This window comes from Phalacrocorax carbo, chromosome 9 (assembly GCF_963921805.1).
Source record: "Phalacrocorax carbo chromosome 9, bPhaCar2.1, whole genome shotgun sequence".
NCBI lineage: Eukaryota > Metazoa > Chordata > Aves > Suliformes > Phalacrocoracidae > Phalacrocorax > Phalacrocorax carbo.
In genome coordinates, this window is record NC_087521.1 from 20,294,368 (window position 1) to 20,315,533 (window position 21,166).

A 21,166-nucleotide genomic window follows, 5' to 3' on the forward strand; every position below is an offset into this window, starting at 1 on the left:
TTTCCAACAGCTGCCACAATTTCACCTGTACTCAGAACAGGAAACAGCCAATGTCCCTGCATGGTAGCTGCTAGGCAAAATTTACTTATCAATGGTAATCCAGGCTATGCATTCGCACACATATGCATACTTGCACATGCAAACACTCTCTCAAGAAGAATTTTCAGTCTTGCTAGTTCTTAACACTGCTCCTTTAAGTATCTGAAGCAACCTATTAACCCTGCTTAATGCAATCTGTGTAATCTACTGTGAGTCTTGCAGATAACTAATAACTGTTAACAATTAGTTAACTCAGCAGAGCTTTACCCTTCTTGCTCCCTCACCAGCCTCATACCACAGACCTCAATTTAAAAGTTTTCTTTCACAACAGCCCTAGCAGACAGCTGAGGCACAGTGAAGCAGCAATAGCAAGCTTCTGATGTAGAAAACCCTGTTAAATAATTGATGTGCATTTTTAAAGACTACTTTCTCTCCCCATATTATACCTTTCTTCATCAGTACTTGCCGGTAGTCACACCTAATGTATACAACACCCTGAGAATACTCATGATATCATAAGAAAAAATGTGAAGGGTGCAGTTGCATCCTAGAAGATCCTTTCTTTATGCCATCTGTCACAGAAACGGAGGTAAGCTGTGTCACTACTGTTATTAGCATACAGGAGAGATTAACTTCTAATACTTCTGCTATGCCAGTTTTAAGGCTTCTGACCGCTGGGTTTTCTACGTCAACAAAATACAATTTCCTCTTAAGCTATGATGTTTAGTGTTTTCCTGAAAGCGAATCCCATGTATCATGTGCTCATACAAAAGCCTCACTTGCAACTGAAAGAGAAAGCAAAACTCAAGACCTTGTATTTACTGAGGAAAACCTTAAAATGGTGACAAAAGTTGCAAAACCAGCAAGAGTCCCCAAACACAAGAAGCTGCACTGGCTACAAGCAGAAAAATGCAGAGCTATGCACACTACCAAAAACCTTTTGTATTACTACTGTCATTTTTCAATTATACTTCTTAATCTTCAGTGTCCTTTAATGTCACATGAAGGCAGCAGGCATGTATGTTTCTACGCAGTTTCCAAGCTGCCTCACATGTGGATCCTATCCCTTACCTACATCAAGCAGAGCTCAGGTTTACTATTCAAGCAACATAATCAAAGGAAACTTAATATGACCTATCAAGTGACTTGGGCTCCGTATCAACCATATCACAAAACAGCAGTGTAACTGTGATGGGCTGGCCTCTCAGCTAGCTGAAAGCAGAGGAGGGGAGGGTAAATCCCTAAAAAGATTGCTCGAGGCAAGAGCGATTCAAGCCTCAGGCTGCAGAGAGCAGCAACACCTCCTCTAGTCAAGCACACTTGGGCTGCATTGGTCTGTAAAAATAAAGATTATTAGAATTTTAAAAGATACAGGTTATACAGAAGTTTATATTGCTGTTGCAACTACTATGCAGCAGATCTAAGCGTAGCAGTGTTTAAAGCATGCCAAACCGCCTTGGTGGTCCAGAAGAAGTCTGACTCCTAGAAGCAGCCTCAGACAAAATTTTAAGGGGCACTACAATCAGAGAAAGTTAGCACAAGCGATATTTTTATCAGCAGAGGAAGTGTTTACACCCTTCACCTCAGTCAAGCACAAAACCTTGGCAAGGAGATCCACCTGTACAACAGGGAAAGGAGCAATACTAGGTTCACTGCAATCTCAGAAATGTTGACAGTGTTAAGTGCTGGAATAAGGACTCTTTTGTTCCGGTTTACATGCAGCTTTTCACACAGCTTATTAAAATGGCTCTGCATCATTGTTTAAACACACTTTGGTGGAGGCATCGAGTTACTTCGACAAACCTGTTTTTTTGCCGAGACCGTTGTGAATTGGTTGAGTGATGAATAGCCGATCAGAAACTGGAGCTCTATGGGAATCAGTGCGGCCCCTCACCAAAAGAAATGTTGCAGTAAAACCATTTGTGCTCTTCAAAACTATAGTAATAGTTTGCATTTTGAAGCTGAGCATCTGAACTAATGGTCTGTCTTCTCAATGCTCAGAAAACATGCATGTCCCACTAATTTTAAAGGGAGAAACAGATGCTTACTATCTGGACGAAACAATCAGAAAATCCAGCAGTTATAATACAGTACCTGAGTGCAAGTCTAGATGGTCTGGCACCTCAGTAGCACTACCTGAATTCACCATTCCTCTAAATCTCAGAGAAAGCCTATATTTATATCTGCACAACATTAAGAAACACGGTAAATATAGGGTGCTAAAATCGGGCATTTAAGTTTGAATCGCCAAGCTAAGCAATTTCTATTGACAGTGTAAATATGCAGAAGGTCTGTTAGGTGTACAAATTTACTACTGAACATTAACACACAGTAGTAAAAAAACAGAATTTCCCCCAAGCAAATCTGCAGTCACTGATCGCTTTCTAAGCGACAATCAGAAACAGGCACAACCGAAACAGAAAATAAGAGGAGCATTTGCTGTGTTTCAGATCAGCAGACACATGATTCCTTGTGAATTTTGACTGAAAGTCATTCTCACGAGGTAGAGGCAACAGCCCCTTTGAAATCAGCTCAGCACAATGTGGGCAGGAGCTAAGCAAACTTCTTCAAACAGCTCTGCCAACACCATTCAGCTCCAAGCTGCAAAACTCCTGCTGTTTCAAACTCAGGGCCTCCTGTGAGCAGACTACTGATTACACCAGGTTGTATGGCAGGTTTTTCCTACGTGCACAGGGCAGAAGAATGAGAATGAAACCTGCCCACTCGTTGTGTTAAATGAAAGATTTCACACCACACTGAAAGAAAAGGACACTTTGGCATCTATACATTCCCTTACCCCCCATTAAAGAGAAAATATGTTGTAGTAGACTATACACATACTCTGCTCAGTGTGTACAACTTGTGCAAGTGTTACTGAACATGCTACTGACATTAAAGAGAAACTGAGACAGTACAATGCAATCATCATCTCTCCAAAGCAGATGAGATACACAGTTAAAAAAGCCAGAGTGCTGAAATGCAGCACTGTGGCACATTTAACTGGGCTCTTTATTCTCAGTTACACTTGTACATTGGAGAAGATTTGGAACAGTCAAGAAAAGGGAATGAAAGCAACTCAACAGGCATTTTTCATCCTGATTTTTATGAGAGGGGTCCAGAGGATTCAAACTTTTACAAGTTTCTGTGAAATTCTAACAGGGGAGACCCTTGGGTATCTCTCCCAGCAAGGGAAGAGCAAGTGCTACCCTACCAGCCAGCAGCCAGGTCAGTCTCCACCTCACTCCACACACCCCTCAGCACATGCTCACTGTTCCGTGCAAGCCATGGGGAAAAAACAAAAACAAAAACAAGGTGCATGGAGGACATGGAACATGCAGAAAGCTCTCCTGCTCCCACAACTGTTGGTTTTATTTACGAATTTGAGCAAAGAGGCCTTTGCTGCCTAATCAAGTGCAGCTCCCTTGCTGTCTGGTAACATCACAGCTGTGAATCTCCTAATTGCATCTTGGTATGCAGAAGGTAAGAAATCTTCATGAAAAGATGACACAAAAGGGTTCACTGGTTGGTCATAAACATGGACATTAGAGTCTTTCCTCAGGGAATGGCCAGTACAGAAATCAGATGTTCAGAATATATTTCTGCCCATATGGTTCAAAATGATGAATAATGCACTTTGGAAAAGAATGATGACAAAAATAATACAACACTGCAGTAAAGCACCCATCATATTAAAAAGATAACAGGTGGTGACTAAAAGTGCATTTTTAATGAGCACCTCTTTATGAATGCACAAAATGCAAAGTGGTTCCCACTGCTTTGTAACCACTCCTCATTATGGATTAAAAATATCCGAGTTATATAGCTCTAGATGTGAATCTCTACTTTCTCTTTGGACATGTCATGGATATATTTTTAAAAAATATTTAGCAGCCAAACAGCACAAACTTTAAATTCTGAACTCTTAATACTCAGATTCTTTAATTAATACTAACCTTTTTCACTAGGTAAATTTGTAATTAAAATGTTAAAACATATACTTCAATGTCTGTTTTCAATGCATCTGCCTCATCAGATGTGTTGTTCTTCACATGTATACAATTAACTGAGGAAGATGGAAGTCCAGTGGTTAATGCAGAAAACAGTGTTTGAATTCCTGGATCCAGACAGGCATGAAACAGATCCACAGCAGTTCTTCAGAGTGAATTACTGCATTCCCAAGCTCTCCCAAAACCAGTCCACATGAAATCCAGTGGCCAAGAATGAGACACTACTCCATAGCAGGAGGTGCTCCTATACCACAGGGTATTAAAACATCATAAGAATCATTTCACCAGGGTTACTGAGAAAAAGCTAGAGAAATTATTACAGAGAACAGTTACCTAAGATATTTAGAAAGCAAGACTGGTTTAAATGGACTATTTCTGCAGTGGAAGAAGTCTCAGAAATCTCAAGCAGTTAATACAGTCAGGAAATGGGACTTTGTGCTATTAGAACTAGAGTGTAATAACGTATGTTCAGCTAAACCTGTACCCTATTCTGTCTCAGCAGAAGAGCCATATTATCTCAAGGACTGTGGCAACAGTTTAAGCTATTACTCAAGTCTGAATCTTCTTGCATGAAGGTCAGTGTTACAGAACATGAAAATAAATGTACGTGCAGCTGTCTTGTTAATCTCAAAGACAACATATTCCTTGTATATCAGTCACCACTTTAAAGGCCTGATTCATACTGAGCACATGGCAGGTTATTACTTCAGCAGGTTGCTTATTTCTATGAAGCATAATACTCCTTGTAATTCTTAACTGCTTTACCCCTCAAGGGCACACAGCATATGTCTTGGGAACTGGAACAGACTTGCTCTGAGTATCAAAGGAAAATTAACAACTTGTCATTAAAAAAGGTGAGAGGTAGTAGTTAAATCCTACGTTCTCCTAGTTGGTTCCTTAGAAGGACAATAATTTTTAAAAGTTTTATTTTCCTCTGTTTAATAATTGTTTAGATTATATGCTAAAAATATTAAAAAAGGCTTGTCCCTGCAAACAAATTATTTTAGGCTGCTGCATATTTAATATTGTATTACATTAGTCAGACTGGTTGTTCTGTTAAGCACAAACTTCAATTGCTTTCCAAGTAGCAGGAAATCAGCTCACTCCATTCATAACTTCTTTGATACAGCAGCACTGCCTGCCAAAGATGTGGAACTCGAAAGGGTCCATATCACAGAGTGGCTGATCATTAAACAAACTGTGAGTGCTTAAACTGACACAAAACCCTCCCTCTCTCCCATCCTCACAATAGTAAGCACATGGAGCAGATCTCAGTTAACATTAAGAGCCAAATTCTGCCTTTTTATGAACACACAACTTCCCTGAGGCCTTGGTATTTGCATCACAGAGTCCAAAAATCTTTCACATCCTTTCCTAATTTAAGGCTGGCAGGAGGAACAGGGAATACCCTCCTAGAAGACTTTTCAGAGCACCCAGTAAGAAGCAGTGCGCTGTAATTCCAGCATGGCATCTGAATGCTTCTTTGCATATACAGAGTAATTAAATGACAGGTCTTATGCCAGCCAGCTAGATACTGACAGTACATATTAAGATACACCAACATAATAAGCCTCAGAGTTTATGTGGAAAGGAGCTGCCTTGAAGCAGCTGACCATGACTGCAACTCCCAAACATCCTACCTGGGAGTCGGGGGGGGGGGTGGGGGGTGGGGGGGTGGGGGGGGGTGAAGAGCCTCTGTCACTGGGAATGGCCCTATTAACTGTAGAAATTCAAGCCATTAAGTGCAAGAGCACAATGGGAGCTTCCTCTTGTATTGCAAACCAGCAAGACTCCACAACAGGTAGTAAACACTTCTCAGCAAAGCTCTGGTCCTTTGAGGAACTGTGGGTGTAAGCATTCACGGGGGAACACCTTCAGGCTGAGTTTACTGTTCCTGATGAGGGGGGTCACTGCTCCTGAAGGTGGGTGTTGCCTTATGTCATATGCCCTACACAGTGTAAACCAACTTTCCATAGTCGCAGCACATCCAACAGATGGAGAGAACCAGTTCTTAGAACCCAGCACCCATCCAGCGGAAGGCTTGCACTCCAAGTTTTGGAGCTTTGGGAAGCTGTACATTTCAGTTCACATGATTCACACTTTAGGTAAGTCAAAGTCACCATCAGTATCAACAAATCTACCTGGCAATAAAACAGAAATTTCAAAGTTGTTTGTCCAGTATTGTTGCTGCCATGAACCCAGCAAACAAGATCATACCTCAGATTTTCACCTTCTCCCAAGTAAATCTATTAACATCTAGAATGCAGGCATTCCAGGGTCAAGGCATTAGCAGTCTTTTCTTCTGATAGTTGTTCCATTTAATTTATATTACATTCTGAACCTATTTCATGTAAGACAGATGTGCTTTGATATCCTTGTTTTGTAAAGTAGATCATTTCTTCTGCTTTTCTTACAAATGCCCCAAATGAAACATTTCCAGCGGAGTTAAACGTTTTACCTGGTGGCTGGGAATGTAGGAAAGGAAAGGGGAAGGGTTTAAAAACAAACAAACAAAACCAAACCACAACAACAACACAACACACACCCCCCCCCCCACACACAAAATAGCCCTAGTCAGAAGTGAAGACAGACAACCATTAAAACAAAATTACAGTGCATGAAAGAGTTAAAATCCACTGTTTATCAATATTTTTTGTTAATGTAGAATCAAACTGATGTTTGAAATATTAAAGAACTGTTGCATTAAACACCTCAGAAATATCTTACCTCTAAACTGAACAGTATGAAATATTTAGCAGTTTTCAAACTAACTTGACAGTACAAGTCTTCATGGTGAGAAAGCAATTCCAGGTATCTCCAAGACTTGTACACTTGTCCCTTTCACAATCTGTTGGTGCTGTAATAGGCAGGAACCATTCCCTATCATTCCAGCAAAGGAAAAACAATGGTTGTACATACCCCAGTGGAGGAATACTGTGGTAGTCAACCAATCCCCATCACTGGCACCAGCAGCCAGAAAAGATAAACAGGGAAGCAACTGTAAGGTCACCTCATATACCTGCACAGTGCATTTACTCTTAAAGAAAAAACCCAACAAAAAAAAAACCAACCCCACAACCAAATAGTGAAACACAGTTCAAAAAAAGTAGTCTTTGATGTAAATTTTACATGTAACGGGTTTGGGTTTAAGTTTTTTAAATATGGCTTTGTTTTGGGATGAAAAACACAAGGATTGAGTATTTCCCCAGCCTTTGGTCTGCTTCTGCAGATGTATCTTTCAGCAGCATCTCTCTCAGTTTGTATAACTGGCAGAGAAGAGCAACACTACATACTCAAAAAAAAGACTATGACAACTTAAATCTAGGGCTAACCTGACAACCTTTGGCATGCTGGTCAAACAGCTGCTTTAGGATCTCAGATTCACCTATGCAAAAGTATAACACAACTGGTGAGCTCTGGCCTCTGTTTTCATGGTGCTGTAGAAGTACGTTAAAAACTGCCATATAAAAAGGTTATTTAAAACAAACATGCAAAGCAGGTGACAAACAGATGCATTCACCACATTAAATAGTGCTGGTGGAAGCACCAAGACTCCAGTGTGTACTGAAGTCTTAAGCTGGGAATTGTATGATACCTGTTACAGAAAGCAGAACAAATCAGGAACTCATTTGTGTTTTAAGCATCATTCTGCAGCGTTTAGCCAGCTAAAAGTTACTCTTCACTATTAACTTCCTTGACTTAAAAAAGACTGAGGAATTAAGATTAATGTAGCCTGACGGGAGAGACTTGCATGAGTATCAGTAAAACCTAGGTAGTCTGCTTTGGGTTTTGGTTTTTTTGGGGGAGAATGTTTTGTTTGTTTGTGGAGGTTTTTTTAGTGTATTTAATACTGAAGATTTTCCCTTTAGAGTCTCAAGAGGGTAAGTCATTGGTTACAAGTGTATTTCTACTTGTTTATAAGCAAACTGAAAAGAAACTTCAAGTTATTTGTCCTTTATAAACAGGTGGCAGTAGAGGCCTGACTGCAAAGTCTGTGTGCTAGAAGAGTAAAGCAGTTCAGACTTTTTTTTTTAAACAACTGCTTTTTACTCTGTCACATCAACCCACCTCTCTCATCCAACTGCATCTCTCTTACTAGCAGGTTGGGCAGAGCACTCAAAGCCTCCAAAAAAGCTCAAGACTGGCAAAGCAAGTCAGGAAAAGTCCTTCTGCAGATATTCAAACAGTTACCATAAACACTGCAAAATCTCTAAGTACTGATAAAGTGATAAATACCTTGACATTGGTAAAGGCTGCAAAATGCTGTCAAGGAACTGAGCCAAAACAAACCATTATCTGGCAGACAGCTCTGGTTTTACAATATCCAAGAGTAAAGTAAAACTACATAAAGGTCCTGCTATGCAAGATGCTCAGCATCTCAAGTTGCATCAAGTCAGTGCCACTTAAAATCAGGTCCTATGCTATACAAAGGAAGTGCAATTGCAAGGTAACTGAGATGCTTTAAGAAACAAGAGGCTAACCAGCAGCCGTGTCTTACGGAGACAAGTCTTTAAGCAATAACAAATGATTTGAAATTTGAATCCTTCAATAGCATAGAATTTGGAAACAACAATTTATAAAGAGAAAGGGCTAAATGAAAGAGGGAGACCAAAATCACCTTTCCAATCAAGATTTTGGCTCAGGCTACAAAGGAAACACATACTGGAAGAGATGCAGGAAAGCTCAACCAAGTTTGAGAATTAGATCGCTCTGGTTTAGTTTCTTCTGCATGACTGGAAGCTGGGAGCTAGATTAAGCACCAGAGCACTCACTGAAGTATAAGCAAGGCTTCTAATAATGGCAGCTTTTGTGGTCCTCTACTACAGACTCATTCCTCTGCACATAAAACTGTAAAGATACATCCACGTGCTGTTCAGATAAGCATTTGCATCAAACCTTGAAAATAAAGACAGTGTCTTCAACAGTGACAGAGAAGTTTTTTCATATTCAGGAAAACACAGGACACAGGGTGAGGTTTATGTTTGGTTTAGTTGGTTTCACCACCATGACCACTTTTTGAAAGATCGAAATTGAAGAAGTGACCTTGAGACATTTATTACATTAAAAGGCAACTCCCTGTAGTTAAACTGTAGTTCTGAAGTCTCTCAAGGCTGTGTAGTTACTAAGTAACTCAAACAGGTAACTAGTCAAACTGAAAGCTTTTGGGGCTTATTTGTTTGGGGTTTTTTGTTGGTTGGGGTTTTTCTGGATTGTTTGTTTGTTTTCTTGTTGTTTGCTTTGGTTTTTTTGGAGGGCAGGGGAGTTAAGTGAAGTATGCTTTACTTTCTAAAGCAACTGCTTCTCAAGACTGATTCTGTTTTGCTGGAACCTGCATCCTGAGAAATGAGACTTTTAATGTACCTAGTGATTCTGCATTTAATATCAGAACTTAAAAAGAAATTCACCTCCTTCCAGTTTCTAGCAGTAAATGCTTATGCCTCCCATGGGACTCCAGCCACTTAGCTTTACTATAACACAGCTGCTCCAAAATAAACCAGGCATTAACCTCAGTACCACCCTCCCCTTTTCTTCTAACACACTGCATGCCAAACAGGTCTTTCCATGATACAAATTTGATGCTGCACTCCCTTACGAATACCTTTCCAGTGGATGTATTACAGATGGTATCACCATTTTTAAAAAAAAAAAAAAACCACCACAACCAAAAAACAACACTTTAAAGTGCCACAGGGAACCTCTATTTCTTCTTTTGCTTCTCGACCTTAGAGCAAACAAGTTAGACATTGTTGAAATTAGTTCTTTAACATCAGGTAAATAAAGGTGACTTTTTCTAGAGGAAGACCACCACCTATTGTAGTTTAAAAGTTTTAAAAATATTAATAACACTAAATAATCATTTTCATAGTACATAGTATATAATAGTATATAAATAGAATCCATACAATATTTCTCTGTTGTGCAAAGTCCACAAGTCTGTTCTACCACCCCCCAAAGGAGCAGATGTCTATCACTTATCTTGATCACTTAACAGGCACTAACAATGTCATTCTAAGTCTAAAAACCAAATTAAATAAACATCTAGAGACTTTTAATAATGCTAATTATGAAAGAGAACAGACAGTGACAGCTCCACAAAGGCCATTTCAGTCTGCTGAACAGATTTTTATTTAGGCACTTTTACTGGCCATATGAGGACCCAGAAGAATTTAAACACTTACCTCCCTTCAGCTCCATCCCTTAATCATAATGGGAAATAGAAGAGGCACCAGCTCACACAGAGCTTATATTCAAACAGCCCTTCTAAACAGCTTGAAAAAAGTCATTGTGCTTACTTAAAGTACAGTGTGTATACATATTAATTTGCTGCTTTATTTGCTCTTTAGAGTTCACTTTTCTTAAATCCTTCCTTTTAAAAACTGAACATATTTGCAAATGGGAGATGTATGCATGCATCAATGAGTGACAGCATTTCAATTTCTAGACATTCATGAGCAGGTGCTTTCCCTGATTTGTGCTAGCATAAAGCCCATACACCACATAAAGTAAGAAATACACCCTTTCCTGTGGTTTGCCTTCAGCAGACAAACTAGCACACTAAAACTTCCTCCCGTTTCTAGGTTTGTTGCCTCCTCAGGTCCAGAGGCTAGCTGAGAAGGGTAAGTCCCATCATTCTTAACCAGGGTAGGTGACTCCACAAACTCCACACCCTTTTCTGGGCCCAAAAGCATTCACATCTATCACATCTATCACAAGTACTGGAGGTCAACATAAGCTCAAGCAGGTCTTTACAAAACACAGGGTTTTTTTCAGAAGTAAATACAACTCTGCATTTCAATATGATGCTCTATCCAAGACCTCCCACACATTTCTGAAACTGATAATCACATCTTCAAAGGGACAGAAAACACTGCTTTAAAAAGAAATCCCAAATACCCATCTCAGATGAAAACACACTGTGGAAGTACTGCATACAGTCATTTTAAAAAAAAAAAAAAGAGCAGCATACAAAAAGGTGAGAGTTCATTACAGACCTTCGAAACAAAAGCAAATTACGAAACTATTGGAGCAGAAAGCCTAGGCCAGCTGAGTTAGAGGCACAAAGAGACACCTTTGCTCACTCCACACCATAGGGTCACAGATGTCACTGGAACCGACAGGAACAAGCCTTGACACCAAACCTTAATCCAAAGTCAGAGTTGTGCAAGAGCAAGACTGTGGACTGAATCCAGTGTGCCACCATCCTCAGTAAAACCCACACTGGATTAAACAATCTTTTCACAGACAGAGCATGCAAATAAAATAAGCCACCTTCATTTGCTACCTGCCATTAAAAAGCAGAAATTATTTGCTTCGGGAACCGCTACACAATTAGGGAGGTTGTTTTGCAATCATATTTTATACATTTGTGGAATTCATCTTCTTGTCTCTTTAAGGGCTTTTTTAACAAGGACTAAATGACATGGAATCCATTACAGAAACGCAAACTATAATAATAAGTGAAAGTTAAAGATTACTTTATCTGTTAGCAAAAATAAATCTCAGAGCTATTTTCAGCTACAAGTGGCATGCAGACTGTTTTCTAACTTACCCGAAATTGGTAGGCTCTATAAAACTCAGTTCCCTCCTTCACAAAGTTTCAGATGACAAAAACAGGACATTTGCCTGAAATCTAGGCAGCAGGACTGAACATGGCTGTCTGAACAGTGACTTACACCTTAAACCTAACATCCAAAAATATATACATAGTAGAAGATTAAAATACTGAAATACCCTGTGGTTTTAGCATTAGTAATCACAGCAACAGTCTGAGATTAACATTAGGCCTTGGCTTTCATTAAGAAAAGCCACACGTGCTCACATTAGCCCTTTTTTAAGCCATATAAATGACACAGTGGATGCATTCAGTAGCTCAAACATCCCAAGAATTGTTTTCAGTTAACACGTCAGAGGTTAAGTAAATACTGCTGTGTGGGAACCAAACAGCTATTTCATCCTGTAAAATTTTTACAGATCACTTCTGCATTTTAGGATGCTGCTGCTCTTTTCTTGGCTCAGTTTCTTCATTTGTCTGCACAATGAATTCACACCCCTCTAGCTTATTAAGCAAAACAAAGACAAGACTACACAGACACATGCCAGCCTGTTCTGCCCTTTCCCATATTCTAGCTCCAGGAAATTACAGACAATAAAATAGTTTAAAAGCCAACCTATTCTCTTCTATCTGTTTGAGGTCACTATTTCATTCTGTATTAAAATGCATGTGGAGCCTCAGGGGGGAAAAAAAAATGTCTCTGTAAACTCAGTCCTCCATTAAACTTCCAGACATAATTCAATATATCAACTGAAATGCATCCTAGAATCACAGCCAGTAATCTCAATCAGGTGTTTGACAGCATGCTACTAGCCACCTGAAATGGTAGTTCTCACCAACCTGGAAACACTTTTCAAACTGACCTCCGCAGAAACTTATTTCAGCTCTGGGGCAGAAACGTTTGTTTTGTATAGTTCTTCTGGAAATGAGCAAGACAATTCTCACTAAAAAAGCATCAGACAGTCTGGCTGGTGGTGATGAGTTACCTGTCTGTCTCTCTCACTGAAATGCTTCGTAACAGGATCGATACAAAGTGACTGATCTTTGTGATTCTTACATTCATTCCACTTACAGCACAGAGGTACCACTACTTTCAGGTGAAGGACTAAATCAGACTATCATCACTGGTTCAGCATTTCCCAGAATGTCTGTGCCAAGGCCAGCCATTCTGTTGCCCAGAAGCCACCACCGCAATAACTGAATGTCTTCAAAATACCAGCCTTACATCCTACCTTCATGTCTCACGATCATGCTACTGCAGGACAGAAAACCTAACTCAAGACATTTTTGTCACTGCAGAACCAAGAAGGCCTCATTAAGGTAAGTACTGCAAAAATACATATAGACTGACTGTGCCTGTAGCAAGTTTAAACTAACCAGAGAAATAAAACGAAGAGTAGTAGTGGAACCAAATACAGAGCTAATAAGGTCCTACTCCAGGTTGTGCCAGTGACATTATCTCCCAAGTCCTAGCCCACTGCTCAAAACACAGAGCATCTCTACAATAGCACCTAGGTACTAACTTGTTATACTGACTTATTGTAGACTTGTGAAAAAGACAGAGAAGCTCAGTGCCTGCTCACCTGTTGTTTATTTGTACAGCTGTAACTTCAGGCCATGAGAACATGCATGCTACCTTTGGGAGGTGCAACAATACAATTGCCAATCCAGAAACAATTCAGTAAACTGTATGCATACAGCCCACCCAACTGTACAGAAAAGGGAGAGAACATACACTTAAGAGTGCATGAGATCAGCAAGGTACTTGAATTAGAAAGAGCTTATGTAATGAAGCTTCTGATATCTTGCTCTTGAGAAAGCCGACATTCTTGGTTAATAATATTGGAATTTAAAGCTCAAGATGAGGAAAGGTTCCCCCCTAAGCCAAGTTGCTAAATTAAGATTTCTAGGGAACAGGAATCAAAGGAAAGCAGTCACCCAGGCATTTTGTAGTTTAACGTACCTATGGACAAGGCTAGCAAAACAAAGCTTAGATTTATCTAATTCGGTAGGCCATTGTGGGTAAAATCTCTCCCCCTCAGAGGGATGCTTTTTGACTTCATGGAGTGTGCATTTATGTGCATTTCTAGCATTTTGGTGTTTACTTTAAGGACTGGATTACTAACCCACTAGAACTAGCCTGCCTAGTAGGGAAAGATTTCAACTCACAGAAGAAAATGTTGCTACTTCCAAAACTTTATTTATAGCTTGAATACAGTTGCCAATTCATAACTTGTGCCCAAATCTGGAGCTCCAAGATTGAATTCCTCTTTACAGTCCAGTCAAGAGCTCTAAAACTGACTCGACACTTCAACTACAGAATCATGAGATTTCTATAGATCTGGAAGCTACTGATATTGCAAGACCTTTGCTGACCCACCAGGAGAACCAGCTTTTGCCCCAGCCTGAAGTCAAAATGGTCTCTTTCCAGAGGTTAGAAACACAGCCCCAGCACCAAACTGCTCACAACAACAGCCAAGCTCACAGGCAGCTAACTCCCTTTAACAAGCCTAATAAAACCCCTGCTGCTTGTACTTGTTTTACGCAAATACAGAGCGGCCAAGTAAGAGAAGGGCACAGGTCTGAAGAAACATGCCTTAAAAGTAAGGCACCCTTGCTCACCATTACCTCTGAGCCCTGCTAGGTCAATGTAGGTGGGGAGGGTAGGATTTATGATGATAGAGTCTCGAAACCCTTCACTGAATTTTTAATCTTTACACCCCGCACCCTCACTTTAATGGAAATGCTAAGGGTTATGAGTTTCTTACTAAAGCTTCACAAGCCACACAGTCACAACTGGTTTCAGAACTGTCTCAGTATGATTATTTTTTTTTTAATGAAGAGATATTTCCAACCTATTTAGAACCATGAAGCAATCTGCTAGGTATTTAATGGCCACAACTGCAGGGAATATAGGCAACAAAAATACAGCCATGACCACATTGCAGCATTTCTTCCAGCAGCATTTCTCATCCATGTACTCCAGATGAGGCCATAATACCCACGCAGGGAATACCCACGCAGGGACTAGCCAAGGGATGACCACTTTTTTCTTCTTCTCTCTATCAACCTCAATTTTTTTTAATGTAAATGGTAAGAATTTTTGCTTGCGTGCAGAATATACAGTTGAAGTGATTACTGGCATTTTTGAAGGTTAGGAAACTAGCTGGCATCAAAACAGATCCTTGCGTAAATTTAATTTTTTATAAACTCATATCAAAGTGACTTTTAGTTCCATAGAAAAACCCTAAGCCCAAGGACCCATGAGAAGAGGAAGCACATCAAAGCCAATTCAAGCTTCCCCTGCCAGTCTGCCTTAGGCCTCCTCCAAAACTCTAGAGGTCTGAGCATGTCTGCAACGCTTGGAAAACACCAGGGCAGCAGTTCTTATGTGGACACTTCAGGTACCAGCACCTACAGGATTTAAATATTCTCTATGGCACAGCAAAGAGATAGGCCAACACCCCTCAGATTTTCTAGCATTTTTCCGTCATCAGAATTAACAAAACCAGCAACAAGAATAGCTCTTGCACAGGATGTTGCAGCTTAAGGGGGTTTCTTGTTCTTTTTTTAAAACATCGCCAAACTCTGCCAGGAACAGGGCTAGTGCCACACCGCTATGAAGATGGTTGCCACACCTGGGATTATCACCACTCGGAAAAGAAGCACAAGGCCCCGCGGATTTAAGGCCATAACAACTCACTATCAGCAAGGGTTGTGAGTGCTTATTTCAGTGAAGCCAAACATCATTCAGTCTTGCAGTACTCACACCTGAACTATTTTCAAGCCAATTTAGAAGGACCAGCAGACAATCCTTAGCAGGGTCCACAACAGAAGGATTTCAAAGTGAAGTTAGAGCTCATGAATAGCAAGATAACTTCATCTGTGTTGCACTGGGCTAGCCAATGTCGGCTTAAGGACCAACATTCCCAACTACGTCATCAACACAAGGCAGCAGACAACAGCTGGAGGTCAATCTGTTTCACATACTACAGCTAACCAATATATACAGTAAAGACTTCTCCCTTTGACCAGGATGCACAACACCTACACCAGTAAGAAGTGGATGAGCATCTCTTCCCCAGTACACTGAGTTCTCTATTGGCCCCTTTAATCAACATCCTCACTGCGGTTACAGACAGTAACCTGTAATTCTCCATACTCAACTATTGCCTACAAAACCATTTTGAATTCCAGTTTAAAGACAGCCAAGTGTCTGAGTTCAGTCAGAGCAAGAAGAGACATAAAACTCACACTATATGCAAAGAACACATTCTGCTGTGCTCAGCCCTTTTCCAATACACAACACCAATTCCACAAGTTTTATGACCAGCCATTTCTCCACCAAACCAGTGTGGTAACAGTTATTAAATGCAATTAATGACAGATTCTCTTAAATGTTCATGAAATCCCACAGCAAAATGAGTCATTTGTCTGGTTTCAAAAGAGGGGCCTCTCAAGCCAATAACAGACCTGAAAAGGTACAACTGCTCAGAGAGCAGGAAATGCAGATATGTTTCCTGCTACCAGCAGTAACAAATATTACATACCCAATTAAAAAAAGAAAAAACAAAAAACAAACCACAACACTAAAGCCTGCAGCAACTGGTGCTGTCCCTCATTTTAAGAGTCCTGACACTATGTTGCTCCTAGTAGCCAGCAGCAACACAGTTTTATGCAGCTGAAAGTTGTGAGAAGACAACTTTCCAAAAAGTTGTTAATGAACAAATTCAGTTAGCAAAATTCTAAAAAATGAGAGATTATTTGAACTGGAAAAAGGCTTCTTCATTGCATTTACCTCTTGCAAGCTATGCCTGCTGAAGCACAGATAGGAACTAATCTTTATGGCTCAAATTAAAGCAAAATTCCACCAGTAACCTGGTTTGTTCATAGTCATACCCAGCATGGACCCTCAGCCCACGAGATCAGGAAGACCTCAACACTGTAGAGAATACCCAGATTCACACTTCTGGATTAGACCTGTCCTTGTTTTCTAAAGTAATATTATCTGTATTAGTAAGGATTTTGCTTTAAGAGATTAGCTATAGAAATATACAAGAAATCAGATACAGATATACTACACAATTATATGATCTGAAAGGTCAACTAGCTTCTGAATATCAGAGCTAATTTTAGTAGCCACTTATGTCACCTTCCTCAGATACAGTTTACAGTACCATGAATTCACATCATATACTTGATTGCTCCTGCCCAGTGCAGAGAGGGGCGAGTAGTCTTTCATACCTACCAATGTCCTTCAGTAAAGCATGAGGTGGCATTTTCCTCATTCTAGGAAACCTGGTCTACCAAATTCAGTAACTAAGCCATAAACGTGACTTGGGTCCATTAAGTGAAAGGGAATGCAAAATGTTAAGGCCAACACTATTTTTAGAGCTTGTATTTCTCTTGAAGCAGCAGAAAATTGATATTCCTATTGTTTGTCAGGAACTTTTTCTTCCCACTTCCAGTCTGCAACCAGATTTGATCACATGTTTTCAGTCAGTAAGGCACTATCCTCATTTTAGCTTTAGCTAATACATTAATACTACTTCATCAAACAATGCCCACAACTTCAACCAATATTAAAAAAATCCCTAACATTCAGGAGAGATGAGGCCTAACAATATTTAATCTATTCCAAAGTATCCCTTTGGCTGCATGGTGAAAAACTAGTAAAAGCTACTTAGATCCTAACACACAAGAAACCCTCCAAATATTTAACAGACACATTAGTACAGATGTGACGTTATGCTCGACATCAATCACACACAGAGCACGGCTACAGCATAGATGGCCTTAACCCCTCCCAGGCTATGGAGTGTCGAAGGCTGCACACCACCACATGAAAGGGAATCTCAGATTAGCATCAAGACCTTGGATTTGCTCAGAGATGTAATAGTGACAAGGACAAATAAGTTTCTTATATAATGTTATCCAAAAAAGTGATCTTGTTTTAGACTTTGTTGTAATTATACATTTTCAGGACCAAATGCAAAGAACAATCAGCTCTCAACTGCTTTGTTTACATACAGTATATACAGCCTTCAGGCAGCAAGATTCACAGTACTTTATTTCCGGAATATAACAGGAACATCACTGTTATGCCTGCTGCTGCAAGCCTCAACCACTGTTTCCCATTGAAAATTCTGTGTCTTAACCTGTTTTAGTGGTTGCTAACTTTACTGGATTATGATTACACAGCTCAACAGCTAGGTCAACAAGACAGCAAGCAATACATCACGTGATTCTGAATCACTTATTTTTTCCCCCAAATCTGATCTCTCTTCAAGTACTCTCGAAAGAGGTCATATTATCAGCTCCAAGACAATGAATTCAAATGAATATAAAGCTTTAGAATTTCAACACCTGAAGGACCAGACTTCTCAGCCTGTAAGTCTTGTGGGGTGAGGAAAGAGGGAAAAAAGACTAGTCCTGTCCCTGTCCTTAAACATGGTCCTTTTTCCTTATAGACTGCATATACATTTATACTATTCAATGCCTCTAGTTATGACCAAATGGAATTTCCCCTTAGAAATCACAAGTCTCAGGAATGACATCACATTGCATCAGCATCTCCAGTTCTCAATAACCCAGACACACGGTCAGCTGTCTTCAGAAATACATGATACCCTCCTACGTCTCAAACATGAGTTACACAATTAGTTTTTTCTAGCAGGCCACTGCAACTTGCACGGATGAGTCATCCACCCCATCTGACTTTTTCCACAAGTCCCTCTCTCTTCTAGGCTTCCCTAAGCAAGTCCACAAGTAGAGCAGTAGCAACAACATGGATTAGCAGCAGGCAAGCCCTGGAAGAGAACGGCATCAAATGGCACAACTGTAGTTAAGCATTACATCTCTCCTGTATTTTGAGGACAAAGCCAATATGCAGATTCTTCTGTATGTACAGAAAAGATGAAGTGTCCAGGATGAGCACACTGACTTTGGTTGTTTTGTCCATTATATGATTGAGACACATATGCAGAGGAGCATTTTAACAGTCCACAGTGGTTTCAGCTTGGTTTATACTGCACAGCATTCAAATCTGGCAAAAGATGTGTAAAAGGAAACAGTAGAACAAGTTACCTCTCTCACTGAGGAGTCTAAATAAACACAACAGTTTGTACACAGAAATTCTATTTAGAGTAACTGAATTCACTCCTATGGCTTTCCAGCAGCATCCAACATGTATCAGTCTGCAAAAACACTCAGCTGTCATCACCCTCGTTTTAGGGGAGCACTACTGCAGCAGAGAAACACTGCCGGTCACTTCAAGGATGTCACCGAAGAAGTGCACTGTTTGTGAGAATCTGCAGTCATTCCCGCACTTAAGTCTCTTAGAGAAGTTTACAACAAACAACTGCTTTAACACCTAAGAACATGTACACAGTGTAAGAAGTCTACATTCAAGATAAGCACAAATTTATTTTTCCTAATAGTATACCAATTTGAGGTTTATATTCTAGCATTAAAGACATTTCTTCATACCAATTTACTCACTGGCAGCCCCTTTAAAAGAAGGTTACTTGTTTAAAACAAGTTTTATACCCAAAAACATTATTCCAATTTCAGCAAACCCCATTACATAGACACCCACAACCCACCACAAAAGAAACCTTTACACTACATATATCTCCAAGCACTATCACAGCCTTTGAGCACAATTTCTTCTTTTCACAAAAAAAAGGGGGGGGGGGGGATGACAGGGAAGCAGCCTCTGGCCATGAGGAATAGAGAAGGTAGCCATATTGTTTCATACAGAAAGCACTGCTGAAAGTACTTCTACACAAACAGTTTCTCTCCACTGCCCATAGCAAGCTTTTTTTTGAGTCACCAGCCCCTGCACTAGCTGAAACATTATAGCAAGCACCACAGATCAATGAGCAGAAAGCAGAAATCTCACCTGATAGTAGGTCTTAATGTTTCTGACTAAGATGGTCAGGTTTTGAACCCGAAGATAAGTGTCATTATTTACGTGCTTGTTGACACGTTGGTTGGTTGGTCGAGGATCTCTATTAAAAGACAAAAAAAAAAAAGAATTATTACTAGTTTATTTGGTGCTAAAACTTAGCATCTCAATAATGCACTATTAGGAATACCCTTAAGAAATTATCCATTAAATGTACTGAAATAATTATACAGGATACATGTACATTAATTCTTGAGAGAATAAGCTCATTTACCTTTGCACCTATGTATAACTTGGAAATATTCCCACATGCCACAAAGTAACCTACTTCAGGTTAAGCCATGCAGCAATTCAGGGCAGCTTCCCTCCTTATTTATATTTCCCCTAAGCAAAAAACATATTTAGTTTGTGCACACTAGATCAAAGCAGTCTCTGATAATAAGGGTTTTATCTTATTCAAATAAAAGGAAGCCTAGGAAAGACTACCATGCCTTCCTTGGCTTCGAAGTTTTATGACAAGACCAGAGAAGGGTGTTAACCCTTGATCAATGATCACTGTGCAAACTGCAAAACTCAGATGTATTAGACATTGAAGCAAAGGGCAAAAAGAGCATTGCACTTATACCCATATCATCTTACTAGCTCTCACCCATATACCGACTGTACCACAAAAACAGCTCTACTGGGCTCTAGTTAGTGGGCTTTGAGATACGATATAAACATAGGCAGAGATAAAAGCAAGACAGGGAAAAAAGTTGGTGGAAAAGAACTGGTGGAAAGGGAAAGAAGCCTAAAGTTTTTATCTGCTTCCTTTAAATTAAAACAAAAATTGCACCTGAAGCAATTTTATTTCTGAAATAAAAAATAAAACACAGCAAAAAGCTGCAAATAATATTAACGTGCACCTTCAGATTCTCTGTCTACGCCCTAATGTGTGGCAAAAAAGGAACCTGAAAACCTTTACTTGCCAATAGCGTAGATCAAAACCTTGTATTTCCCCTCTAATAATGACTCTTATCAGCAAACTCCTACACAATCCAAACACCTGCCTCCCAGAACTCTTTGGCTGTTAAGCCATTCACAGCTCTTCCAGGGCCAAATATTAAACTCAGGCATTGGCAAGGAAATAAAAAAGGAACTGATTTGACCCGATATTTATTTTTAAAACATATCTGCCAAAGTTTACATAAGTATGTCAAAGAGCTTTTTCTTTATTTATTTTTTTTTTTTAAATGCACAGCCATCCCAAAGCACCTCTCCAGTGAAAGCAGTGCTATGTGTATAAATATGACAGAATATACAGGTACTCGAGAGACACGAGAAAACTGCCTTGGCAGCAGATAACATCAGACACAGTATCTAGGTACCAGGGTTCAATCAAACTGAAATACAGATGGCCAAAACCACAGCTGACGTAAACTAGCAAGACCCCACACAGCCTTTACAGCTGCAAAGGATTTTGTATACTGATTGGCAGTGTAACAAATTATGGAAGAGAGAACAAAGAGAGGTAACTCTACCAAGCTTTTAAAGTAAAATCTGTAGCAAGTATTCCATTTTACTGATGCTCAGATAGAGGAGTGCAGAAGCCATAACCGATACAGTTTGACAGCATAGGTCTTCAGCAACACAGCGAGTTGGAGAAGTGTAAACAGCACC

General features: G+C 39.8%; 1 protein-coding gene across 5 annotated transcripts in view; it reads right to left on the reverse strand.

Annotated features, from left to right (window-relative positions):
• The window catches only part of CCDC88C (coiled-coil domain containing 88C), a 100,237-nt gene that overhangs the window by 71,940 nt on the left and 7,131 nt on the right, over positions 1–21,166 (reverse strand). For all 5 annotated transcript variants that reach the window (XM_064460580.1, XM_064460579.1, XM_064460578.1 and 2 more), the window contains exon 3: positions 19,502–19,610. In XM_064460580.1, coding sequence (XP_064316650.1) covers positions 19,502–19,610 — 109 coding nt within the window. The remainder of the gene's footprint in view (positions 1–19,501; positions 19,611–21,166) is intronic.